General features: G+C 34.9%; 1 protein-coding gene across 3 annotated transcripts in view; it reads left to right on the forward strand.

The window, feature by feature from the left end:
• The window catches only part of NEK1 (NIMA related kinase 1), a 156,273-nt gene that overhangs the window by 63,663 nt on the left and 79,196 nt on the right, over positions 1-13,414 (forward strand). The window contains exons 12-16 of one of the 3 annotated variants that reach the window (XM_028152723.2): positions 2,393-2,452; positions 2,702-2,761; positions 2,856-2,903; positions 3,066-3,140; positions 9,159-9,322. In XM_028152723.2, coding sequence (XP_028008524.2) covers positions 2,393-2,452; positions 2,702-2,761; positions 2,856-2,903; positions 3,066-3,140; positions 9,159-9,322 — 407 coding nt within the window. Of the gene's footprint in view, positions 1-2,392; positions 2,453-2,701; positions 2,762-2,855; positions 2,904-3,065; positions 3,141-3,360; positions 3,563-6,140; positions 6,191-9,158; positions 9,323-13,414 lie in introns of those variants that run through there. The other 2 variants (XM_054717651.1, XM_054717650.1) reach the window with 2 other exon arrangements.

Below are 13,414 nucleotides of genomic sequence, written 5' to 3' on the forward strand. Positions count from 1 at the left end.
CTTATGATTAGGGAGGATTGTAGCCAAGTGTATAATCTATTCTTTCATATGGCTGATAGAATCAAGAAATATATGGGTTTTCTTAATGTTTCTCTCATTTTCAATTAATACTATTCAGTATGCAAGAGCAGCATGCTCTGATATGTTAAGATTCTAGTTAATAATATTCTGAATAATAGATACTCTATCAAATATTCTGAATGACCCATAAATGATTTAGATGATAATTATGTGTTCTGGATTTCAGGCAAGTTGTTGTCCTTAAACTTTTTAGGCAAATAAATATGATTTTTCTAAACCAGAACAATGAGAACTAGATAATAATCAGTACTTGAAATATCATATAGCTTATTTTAATATATACCACTTAAAACTATAGTTGTATGCACACAATATGAATGTTCTTAATGCTACACAACTGTACTTTAAAAATGGTTAAATTGGTAAATGTTATGTGTATTTTAACCACAATAAAAAGTAGAAAAAAACTTAAGAGGAAAAATAATAAATAGAAAAAAAGAAGTGGCAATCAAATGTCTGAAAGTTTTTCAAATATAACAAAATATTGGAATTATTTTAAATAAGATTTTAAAAATAAGTTTTTCCCCGTTGGGTTTTTACATGACTGTTTTTTATAAAGACTTAATTTTTCCCTGGAAATCTAAAGAAGCATCTTTTAGATTTTTTAACTTTCTATCAAACTTAAAAATGAGTTCATAAGGAAGACCATATTGCTTAATGATATTGTCTTTCATTTAATTTTAATTTCACAATTTTAGCTAATATATATTACGTTATTACTCAGCATATCATAAAATACTTACATATCATAAAACTGTCATTGCTCCAACCCCCTGTAAGTTATTTTTTAAAGGCTCTGTTAAAACAAAGGAGTGGCTATTAAGCCACCAGAGGGCGCTCTATGAACACATTTCAGTATTTTGCCTCTGATTTTAAAAAGAAACACAAAAACATTTCTCTTAGTGTGGATGTTTTATGTTACCATATTTTTCTCTTCTGTGTAGACATAGAGTTCTGAAAGTACCTGTGTGATGTCATAGAAACAGTTTGGTATTTTTATTTCACAAATGTTTGAGTATCTTATATGTAAGGCAATATGGAACATTAAAAGGTGAATATAACTTATGACTTCTTGTAACTTACCCTAGAGTTTGTAGGTATCTTATTTAAACATTCTCTTCTTATTCTACATTATTCTCATTATTAACCTGTTTAAAAGCTGATATTCACAGTAAGAATTTGTAATGCTTGCATTAATATTTTTAAATTGTTTGGTGTTTGTGGTTCACCAATTTTGATACTGGTGCTAGACCTGCCACATAGGAGTTACCCGTGGAACTTGTCAATATATAGAATGCAGGGCCCCAGGTCCAAAAATTATGATTCAGCAAGTTTTGGGGATACGTATTTTTTAAAAACAGCTTTATTGCGATTATTAGCTCAATAAGGAATGTACACATGGGTGGACATGTAGATATGCAATTGTCTTATCTATAAAGTATGTAGATAATTTACATATCATACAATTCATCCATTTGAAGTTTGGAATTAAATGATTTTCAATGTATTCCCAGAGTTGTGCAACCATCATTGCAATCAATTTTAGAACATTTCTATAACAACCTAATCTTTTCCCCCATTAGCATTCACTTCCCATTTGTCCCCCACCTCCATACCCCTCAGGAACCACTAATCTACTTCTGTCTCTATATACATTTGCTTATTCTGGATAGTTCATATAATTGGAATCATACCATATGCGACTGGATTTTTTATTTAGCATAATGCCTACAAGTTAGTTGCATGTATTGATGTTGTAGCATGTATCAGTACTTTATTCCTTTCTATTGCCAAGTAATATTCCGTTATATGTAAGGAATGTGTATTTTTACAAAGCTTCTGAGTAGCATTTCCCACTAGTTTAAATTTTATATAATAGAACATACTTTAAAATATTAACTCTGTGTTCATAAACTATGAAGAGCAATATCTGCAGTTGTGTGTGTGTTTTTTTTCTTAAACTTCCATAACAGTGACCCCAGAGCTCTCTCTTGACTAAAAACTGTAGAGTGCTTTCTATTTGTAGTGGCAAAATTATTTTAGTGGGTGAAGAGCAGGGACTTTTTAAAAGAGGATAGAGTGGAAAGTAACAGAATCTACTAAACATAGTAAAGCTATTTTATGAAACTTTGGGAGTGTGTGTGTGTGTCTTTACTGGGTCTGGATGTGAAATATATTTCTTACTGCTGGTTACTTTTAGGAAAAGCTTGAAAGCTACTGTTCTTTATGTATATCAATGTAGAAAACAAATGCAAATACAAATGTAGATAACAAATCCTTATCTAATTTGTAGTTTTACTTTTTTGTCCAGGCCCATCAAACTCCATTGAAGAAAGTGAATCCTGGAGAAGAAAGGAGGAAAATGTTTGAGGTATAAAGACATCTGTCTGCTTATTTTAAAGCTTTGCAAAAATAATTATAAGAAACAAAAATAAAAAACAATAGAAAAACCTCCAAACCTTTCCTCCTTATTTCTTAAAAAAACAAACAAACAAAAAAATACCTTTGACATTTCTTTTTTACCTCCCTGGGCATACCTCTACCTTTGGTGTGCTAACTTTCCTGATGTACTAGAGAAAGTAGAAATTATTATTGATAAAAATGTTCTTGTTTATTTAAGGAAGCAGCAAGAAAGAGAAGGTTGGAATTTATTGATAAAGCAAAGAAACAAAAAGATCAGGTAGTTTTTTTGCTCTTATTCTTCTTCCCTTGCCAAGCTGCAGATGATATTAGTTTCAAGGGTTCTAAGAAATTTGTCTTTAAAATTGTTACAGATTAGTTTAATGAAGGCTGAACAGATGAAAAGGCAAGAAAAGGAAAGGGTAAGAGGATAATTCATTTTTTCCTGGTATATTCCACTCTCTCCCACACACACTTTTTAAAAAAAGAACACTGATTTCCATTTCATCACTAAATGTATTTTATGTATTTTATATTAAATACTTGAAATGGTGTTTTGTTTGTTTGTTTCTTTCCCCCCAAAGTTGGAGAGAATAAATAGGGCCAGGGAACAAGGATGGAAAAACGTGCTAAGTGCTGGAGGAGGTGGTGAAGTAAAGGTAGGCACTTGATACCAATATAGTACTGCCACTCTTTTTCTAGTTTCTCCTTGCTTTTTAAAATATATATAATCGGCTCTCTTTAGGTGTACATTTACATTTTATCTAGAATTCTTCAGCATCTATTATGAATTCTTAGTTTTTCTGCATTTATTTGATATGAAACCTGTATTGATAACTAATATGTGACTGGTAATTGCTTAAATTTTTTTATGTAAAGGCTGTGGATACACTATTCCTGCCAGAAGAATCTATTTAAAATCAAGACAAATCAAATTTGCCTTAAATCCTCTGCATCTTCATGTGTCCTCCAAGATTAAGTTTTCAGAAAGAAGACCTATGTTAATCTGGCCCCTATCAATCTCTCTAAGCTTCTGTCCATCCATTCCCTACCATACACTGTATGCTCTAGTCATGCTGAACTAAAGACCGTACTTGTAGTTTCCTTAAGGAGTGAGGTCTACTTAATTTTTTCTTTGCCCTTGTGTTTCTCTGTATTTGATAGTAGCCTTCCCTACCTCCTCACTCTCATTCCCATCTCCAACCTTAAAAAACAACAACAAGGAAACTAATCATTATTTGTTTATTAAATAACCAGTTACCTAACTAACAATTTATGTAGATCTGTTAATTCAAACATTTGCTTTGGATAGATCCAGACTACTAGTATATAACTGTATGCAAATTACTTAAGTTTTCTGAGCCTTAAATTCTTATTTTTAAAAAATTTAAGAACAGTTCCTGGAGCTTGGTTAGCAAGGTCTCATATGTTAATGTCTTGCTTCTTTCTTTGTTCTGCTAACCTTTATATTGCATTTCCTCTTTTGCTCAGGGAGCATTTTTACCTATCTGTGTTGGCTGACATCTAAGATGGTCCCCAAAATTCCTGACCCCTGGATACACACCTGGTATTTTTCCCTCCCCTTGAGTATTGGTGGAACTTGTGAATATGGTAGTATAGCAGCTCCTTAATTAGGCTTTATTTTATGGCAAACGGTGATGGTAGAGGCGATAGTCACTCCTCTGATTTCATTAATATCTGATTCACAACTCCCTCATAGCAGCCTGGATGGGGAGAAGAAGGTTAGAGATAGGTATGCTTCTGCTGGCCTGGAAAAAGGCAAGTATTCACATGGCAAGGAAGTTAGTGAACTCCTAGAGTTGGTAGTGGTCTCTGGCCAAGGAAAGGGTGACCTTAGCCATTACAACTACAAGGACATGAACTCTGCCAAGAACCAGTGAGCTTGGAAAAGGACCCTGAGCCTCAGCTGAGAATTGCAGTCTTGGCTTAACCTTGGTTTCTGTCTGGTGAGATTCTGAGAAGGATACCCAGACTTCTAAGCAAGGGAAACTATGAGATAATAAATGGATATTGTTTTTTGTTTGTGTTTAAAATATATTTTATTGATTTTTTTACAGAGAGGAAGGGAGAGGGATAGAGAGCTAGAAACATCGATGAGAGAGAAACATCGACCAGCTGCCTCCCGCACACCCCCTACCGGGGATGTGCCCACAACCAATGTACATGCCCTTGACCGGAATTGAACCTGGGACCTTTCAGTCCGCAGACCGACGCTCTATCCACTTGAGCCAAACTGGTTTCGGCAGGATATTGTTTTAATTTGTTAAGTTTGTGGGCATTTGTTACACAGCCATAAAAATTAACACATTATTATTCCTCTGTATTAATTTGTACCACCCAATCAACTGTTAGTCAACCCTTCTTTAAGCTGAATCCCCTGACCCATGCTCATTAAACTTGATATTTAGGTGCTGGATATATATTTGTCATTTTGAATTGATTACCATTCTTACTTGTTTCTGTTCTTCAAAAGTTATGATATGAATAAAAGTCTGCTTTGTCTGGTTTATGTAGACATATATGTTCTATCCTGACTTTCTTGAGTCACTTTTTCTAATTCTGTAGTAGTATAGACATACAATCTTCAGTAATACAATTTTATTTTAAAATTTCATTTTGTTATTTTTGTACTATACTATCTACTAGGAAGTACAACTTATTACCTCCTGAATGATGAGGAATAACTCAGACAGAATTTGACTCATTATAAAATAACCTCTTATCTGATTGGAAAGTAAAGACTTACCAATCAGAGTTAGGCCCACAGATATTGTCAAGTATTTCATATCAAGTCCATGATTAATGTTGAGAGTTTGATTATTTTTCTTCTCCCTTTGTGTATATCTTTTTCTGTGCAATAAAATATCCTTTTTTTACTATCCTGTGTAAAGGTTATATTTAATCCTAAAGTTCATTTTTGTCAATGTTGTTCGATAACTAATTGAGACAATTTTTCCACAGTGTTAGATACTACGTATTTAACAGATTTCTGCTTCACTTTATAAATTCTATAATGCTGTCACTGAGCATTAATAGAGTAATTTATTTGCCCTAAAAAAAAATTTCTCATGACTCTAAATCTATGTTAATTTCTGTGCTTATTCCCGCTGGGGTTTGAAATACTTAACTTCCTAGACTATTTGATTTCTGAACAGTTTATAAGGACCTGGAGACTCAGTATAATGTTAATCAAATTAAGGAAATCCCCAAAATAAAGATGAAATAAAAAATAAATATTAAGGGAAGTATTTAAAAATTAATATTATTATATATCTCTAAATAATAAAGACATTCTTCATAGTATAAATAACCAGCTGTCTTTGATTATTTAGTATCTGCAAAATCTCGGACACTTTTGCTTTATCCATTTTTGATGTATCTCTTATGAATGTTTTTAGAAAAATTATGAAATATTCCATATATATAGTTTGATCATGTGTTGATCATAATATTTAAGTGGCATATTTTTTGTTTGAAAATATATTGGAATACTATTCAGCAATAAAAAGGAGTAGGCTGTTAATACATTCAACAACATGGAACAATCAAAACATACTGAGTAAAAGAAGCCAGACATGAGTACAGATTGCATGATTCCATTTATATGAAATTATATAAACGGCAACTCTCATTTATAGGACAGAGCAGATTGGTAGTTGCTGGAGTGAAGAGGCATTGGCTTCAAAGGAACATGAGTGGACTTACTGGGATGATAGATATGTTTTTGATTGTGGTAGTGGCTGCACAAATGTATACATTTGTCAAAATTCATCAATTTGTGCTTATATTGGGTGAAGTAAGTGATTTTTCAAAGTTCATATTGCTTCAGTATTCTAGTACAGTATTTCAACTTTATTTTCAGTATAGGAATCTTCAGAGATGTTTACATACTTTTGTTTACATAATTTTGTTAAAGAAAAACATTGAAACACTCAAATGAAGTTAAGAAGATATTCACACCAGACTAAACTCAAATAGCAAACCCTCTCCTGGAGAAGTGACTATCTTTCTTCAGAATTCTGATTCTGATGCTTGCCTTGAGATTGACATTTTGGAGATGTGAGAGGAACACCTGGATGGCGTTTCCTGCCTAATTTTCTTACCTATTTCTAGCAACTTTCATCTCTTGCAATTCAGACATCTTTAATCAATTATCAGTATTTATCTTGAGATGATATTTTTAAAATTAATCTTTCTGATTTTTAAAAAATATATTTTTATTGATTTCAGACAGAAGGGAGAGGGAGAGAGAGATAGAAACATCAATGATGAGAGAGAATCATTGAATGGCTGCCTCCTGCACACCCCACAATGGGCAATATGGGCATGTGCCCTGACTGAGAATCGAACTGTGACCTCCAGGTTCATAAGTCAATGCTCAACCACTGAGCCACGTTGGCTGGGCAAATTAATCTTTCTTAGAATATTTGCAACCCACTGTGTCAAGATGTTAACACAAATTCTATCTCGTAGAGTACACTGAAATTTCTTTTATTTGATTTTAATGCTGTTCTTCTTTACTGTCAGTGTTCTGGATTATGTTCACAGAAATGGGTTTTTTAAACGTTACCACTCAACTTTAGTCATAGCAGTATGTCTTATTTTCAGTGCTTTGACCTCTGCATTTGAGGTCATTGGTTTCCTCATCTCAGTGATATTCTTCCACTGTGACATCTGCAACAGTATACACTTACTTCTTTTTAACTCTTACCCTTTTCTGATATCTCTATTTTCTAACTTTGAGTTTTCTTTGTGCTTGAATTCTTATGTGTCTGAGGTTATATCCTTATGTTTTTGCTTTTATCCTTCGTCATTCCCATAGAGAATCCAGAACTCCCTTAATCCCTTGTGCCAGGCCAGCTCAGCCAAGGGTTCAGTGAGCCTGAGTGAGGGTGGTGAAGGATTGAAGAAAAGACAGACAAAGAGAATATAGCTGGGTCTTGGTGGATCTCCTGTGCCTGGATAAGGATACAGAAAGACCCCAGCCTGTAAGCTGAGGCTTTATTTTATAGTCAGAGACAAACAAGGAGCTGGTCAACATAGTTACAATGTTCTTAAGAGTTTCACTTGTTTTGGCAGCACTTGCTGCACCTCCCACAGCCCATTAGCTACCTAGGAAGGATCTAGGACAGTGATGGCGAACCTATGACACGCATGTCAGCACTGACACGCGTAGCCATTTCTGATGACGCGGCCGCTGAGGCGGCCGCATGCCGAGGATGAAACATTTGCTGCTCCTGAGGATGAAACATTTGCGAACTAATGTTTTTTCCTCAAAGTGACACACTGCCCGAGTTATGCTCAGTTTTTTGGCGAAGTTTGACACACCAAGCTCAAAAGGTTGCCCATCACTGATCTAGGGGGTGGCCACAAGGTCCAGCTTAATTATGCTAAGAGGGCTCTGCCCTCTAAGCTGGGTCTTGTTTGTGGCTCTGCCACAGGTCAATCCTAGGCTTAACTCTAGCCGCTTCCTACAATCACTTACTTTTTAGTTGAATGCCTTTTATTTCTAGGCTTCTTGACTTGGCGTCAGGGCAACAAGTCTTCTAATTATCCTCAACCTTGTTCTCTCTCTTATTCCTGTTTATTATAGATAACTTGCCTTAACTGAACTTCTTAAAAACTGTTTTTGTATTTTATTCCCACTATAAAGTTTATAAATGCTTTCTGTTGTTTATTATATGAACTCAAACACCCAGGTTTGATAGTAGTTAGCTGTACCAACCTTTTATGACCAAGCTTAATGCCCCCTATTTGCCTTCCTTCTAATTATATACCTTCCTAATTCCTCCCTCTACTGCCAACACCCAAATATATATACATACATTGTTTATTTTTGCTTTAATACTCTGGCTCATTTAAAATCTCTCTCTCTCTCTCTCTCTCTCTCTCTCTCTCTCTCTCTCTCTCTCTCTCTCTCTCCATTGCTTTCAAGGCTGGGTTGAACAATATATTTTCCGTTTTTTTTTCTTTATTTATTTTATTTTTACAGATTTTTTTACTTTTGACAATTTTTTTTCTATTTTGTAAATTTGCTCAGTACCGACTTCTTTAGAGTGTGCCTATGACCATTCATTTGCCATAGGCATGAAATATTTTTCTAGTTTTGTGCTTAAGAATCTATATGGTGTTTTTGTTTCTTTTATTTATACCTAGAGCATGTTTCAGTGGTGTTTGTGTCTTCTTGCTTATTGAATTGAAGGATTTGGAGTATGTTAAATACCATATGCAAATGTTTTTGTTAAATATGATTTTGAATGTTACAAAAGCAGCTCTGCTTTACTTATAAGCTATACATATTTAAACTTAAAAGAATGGGATCACATAAAATGTATACTAGAATCTTGTTTCAAAACATGTTAATTAAGACCAGATTTTTTCCTATTTACATGAATTTAGTGACATTTTATATTTTTGTTTGTTGCATTAAATTATGCTTTATTGTTAGTTATAAAGCATATTACTTTTTTATTAATGATTATAATATAGTGGGAAGACATTTTCCTGAGGCAATATGTTTATTAATATTTTCAAATTAGATAATTGCCTTTTAAAAGTCAAGTGTTGAATTTTTTTTCTTTTGAGGATGGTATGGGTGTTTTAGGTATTATGAGATAATCATTTGAGAGCTCTTTTTTTTTTTTTTTAATTCCTAGGCTACCTTTTTTGGCAGTGGAGGGGCTGTGGCTTCATCATCTTTTTCTCCTCGGGGACAATATGAACATTATCATGCTATTTTTGATCGAATGCAGCAACAAAGAGCAGAAGATAATGAAGCTAAATGGAAAGGAGAAATATATGGCCGAAGACTTCCAGAAAGGTAGGCTGTGTTCTGTAGAAGTTGCTTGTGCTTTGCTTCAGAGAAAGTAGTAAAAGTCATTGTGCATGTTTACCTAAAGAGGAGTATCACCTGGAGTACATTCAGGATTTCCCAATGGGGCTGCAGTTCATCACTGTATCTCTAATGCTGATGCTATCAGAGAAACTTTGAAGAGATTGAAGACCATGTGTAACTAAGCCAGTGCTAACAGTTTGGACTGTAATGATCCATAAATGCATCCTTGTTTGTAATTTTGTTTTATGTCATGTCTAGTTTAGTATCTACACTTTGTGAATGTTTTCTCCATTGATTTCATTGACTTTTTTTTGCCTTCTGGCTGCAGTAATTTTCTCAGGTGCAAATTTGGCCTTTGATTAGGCAAACATATAGCTCCTCAATTCAGCTGACTTTTTCATAGCTTATTTGTATGTTATAGACTGAATGTACTATTTAAAGGAACATGTGATAACTTTGAGTTAACATATGGTTGTAATAACTTCATCCACTTGCTTTAAATAAATCAGAATATATTTAAATGGAATCACACTTTATGCAAAACTACAAAGCCATGTGTTTTTTTTTGTCTTCCTTTTCCTCATCACTTAGAACTCCACTTTTCTATTTGTTGTTTTGGCTTGTTTTCTCTTCAGATTCATTTCTGATTTATGGCTTTGGTCCTGTTTATCTGATTTTTCTTCCATTGAATTAACTTAATATGGTAGCAGTCAATAGTTTTAATTTACATAGTTCCTTTTTTCTTAAGTATGCATACATGTTTTCTTAGACAATTTCTTTTATAAAACATTTTCAGAATATCATTTTGTGAAAACATTACCTCTTCCTTGTTACTTTAAGGAGAATACTTTATGATCCCCCAATTAAAAAATATGATTAAAGGTAGTTAAGCAGAGATAAATAATTGAGGTGAATATAAATTAACATCTATAATAATAAAAGCATAGTATGCTAATTAGACTGGACGTACTTCTGGACGCCTTCTGGACGAAGCCGGGGCTGTGAGGGAAGCCTGGGTTCCGGATGCCAGAGGGAAGCCGGTGCCAGCAGCCGGGGGAAGGAAGGCCTACTCTTGCACGTATTTCATGCATCGGGCCTCTAGTTATTGAATAATGTACAGTAGCCTGAAGTGTTAAGCTAATTGTAGATTCTCCATTTTTGTGAAACGAAGGCTATAAAGACTCACGTATAAATGCCTATTTTTTATGAGATGGCAAAGCAAATTTTATGTGTGGCTTTTATCCCCTGGTGTTATTGATCTTTCTAGTATATAATTGGTTTGGCTTTACTTTGTTTTATATTAGTCAAATCTTCCTAAAGTAAGTGTATCTATATATATAAAAGGCTAAGTGACCGACTAACTTGCCAGTGCATATGACGCACACTGGCAGTCTATATGTATATATACTAGTAAAAGCCTAAGTGATCACACCTGTCAGAAGAATGGCTATCACCAACAAATCAACAAATGACAAGTGCTGGCGAGGATGCAGAGAAAAAGGAACCCTTATACACTGCTGGTGGGAATGCAGACTGGTGCAGCCACTGTCGAGAACAGTATGGAGTTTCCTCAAAAAACTAAAAAATGGAACTCCCATTTGACCCAGTGATCCCACTTCTAGGAATATATACCAAGAAACTAGAAACACCAATCAGAAAGGATATATGCACCCCTATGTTCATAGCAGAACAATTTACCATAGCTAAGATTTGAAAACAGCCTAAGTGCCCATCAGCAGATGAGTGGATTAGAAAACTGTGGTACATCTACACAATGGAATACTACGCTGTGGTAAAAAAGGAATTCTTAACCATTTGCAACAGCGTGGATGGAACTGGAGAACATTATGCTAAGTGAAATAATCCAGTCAGAGGAAGATAAATATCACATGATCTCATTTATGGAAAATAATGAACAACATAAACTGATGAACAAAAACAGATCCAGATACAGAGAAGCATAGATCAGACTGTCAAACCTCAGAGGGAAGATAGGGGAGGGTGGGGGTAAGGGGGAGAAATCAACCAAAAGACTTGTATGCATGCATATAAATAAGCATAATCAGTATACACAGACACCAGGGTGGTGAGGGCATGATCAGGGCAGGGGGAGAGGGCAATGGGGGGATAAGGACACATATCTAATACCTTAATCAATAAAGAAAAAAGAAAAGTAAAAAAAAAAAGCCTAAGTGACCACTCGACTGTTCAACTAGTAGCTATGACACGCACTGACCACCAGGGGGCAGATGCTCAACATACAGGCATGGAAACATGGAACAGACTGATGAATCTCAAAGTGAAGGGGGAGAGGGGAGGGCGAGAAGAGATTAACCAAAGATCTTATATGCATACTAGAGACCCGGTACACAGATTCGTGTATTGGTGGGGTCCCTCAGCAGGGATTGGGCCGAAGCCAGCAATCCAACATCCCTCGAGGGGTCCCGGATTGCACTGGGCCTCTAGTTTAAAAATAAATGTTGACTTGTGCATGTGCGATACATATAAAGCTCTCACTGGCGCCAATTGCACATGTGTGTTTCTATCTGTCCTTGTCTATCATGAATTTGGTTGTTTTTGTTGACATTCTGAAGCTGAAAGAAAGCAGCAGCATTGACAGAATATGTCTGAAGACCAACTATTGGCACAACGTACCTCTGATGCCGAAAGAAGCTGGTGTCGGCCACAATGTATCTGAAGACCAACTGCTATGCGATTGGCTATAGTACAAATGAGTTTAAAGTTCTGTAGTGTTTGGGGGTGTTTCAGACAGTTGTCTCTTAAAACAAATGTGAGATCAGAGAATTCTGCTTATAGCAAATGATTAGTAAAACTTGGAGATGGCAAACTTGATAGCAGTTTTCATTTAGGAATGGATATTATTGAAATCCCCCATGAAATGATTTGTAATGGATCTATTATTGAAGCTGCCTTTGGAAATAGTATATCTGTAGATAATATTAAAATATATCTAAACATGCGAGTCTTTGTCCAAAAAATTAGCATGTTCATAAATGAAGAAATTTTGGATATACTCAATGGAGATTTTCACACCTATATGAGGGACGATTCCATTGATTCAATGGATGATGCCAAAAAGGAAACTTTTCCCGTCGAATTTCTTAATAGTATTACTCTTCCAGGAATGCTGTGTCATAAATTAAAATTGAAAGTAGGTGCAATCATCATGCTACTGAGAAATCTTAGTATTAAATGAGGCCTTTGTAATGGTACTAGGTTTATTATCACAAGATTTCGACCTAACGTAATTGAAGCTAAAGTATTAATAGGATCTGTGGAAGGAGAGGTGGTTCTGATTCCAAGAATTGATTTGTCACACGATATTTGTCCCTGCCTGACACTGGCCTCCCATTTAAATTAATTCAAAGACAGTTTCCCGTGATGCCAGCATTTACGATGACTATTAATAAATCACAAGGACAAACTCTAGACAGAATAGGAATATTCCTACTTTTTTGTACATGCTCAGTTATATGTTGCTTTCTCTTGAGTTCGAAGAGCGTGTGACATTAAAGTTGTAAATACTTATCACAAGGGAAATTAGTCAAGCACTCTAAAGTGTTTTTACTCTTAATGTGGTATAAAGGGAGATATTAGAATATCAGCCGAAACCGGTTTGGCTCAGTGGATAGAGCGTCGGCCTGCGGACTCAAGGGTCCCGGGTTCGATTCCGGTCAAGGCATGTACCTTGGTTGCGGGCACATCCCCAGTAGGGGGTGTGCAAGAGGCAGCTGATCGATGTTTCTCTCTCATTGATGTTTCTGGCTCTCTATCCCTCTCTCTTCCTCTCTGTAAAAAATCAATAAAATATATTAAAAAATCAACTTATCAGTCATTGTTTTTAATCAATGTTTTTATATCATGCTTTTGTTGTTTTTATATCATGTTATTGTTTATTTATTAATCAATTTATATATTATTTTATATACATTTTACAAATTTTCTTTCATCTCTGACACTTCTATTATAGAGAAAAGGCAAATAACAATATTAAAATATTTCTTCTAATTAATTTCCTTTCAATGTGCATGAATATGTGCACCACGCCACTAGTAT

The sequence above is a fragment of the Eptesicus fuscus genome, chromosome 6 (assembly GCF_027574615.1).
Source record: "Eptesicus fuscus isolate TK198812 chromosome 6, DD_ASM_mEF_20220401, whole genome shotgun sequence".
Classification (NCBI taxonomy): Eukaryota; Metazoa; Chordata; class Mammalia; order Chiroptera; family Vespertilionidae; genus Eptesicus; species Eptesicus fuscus.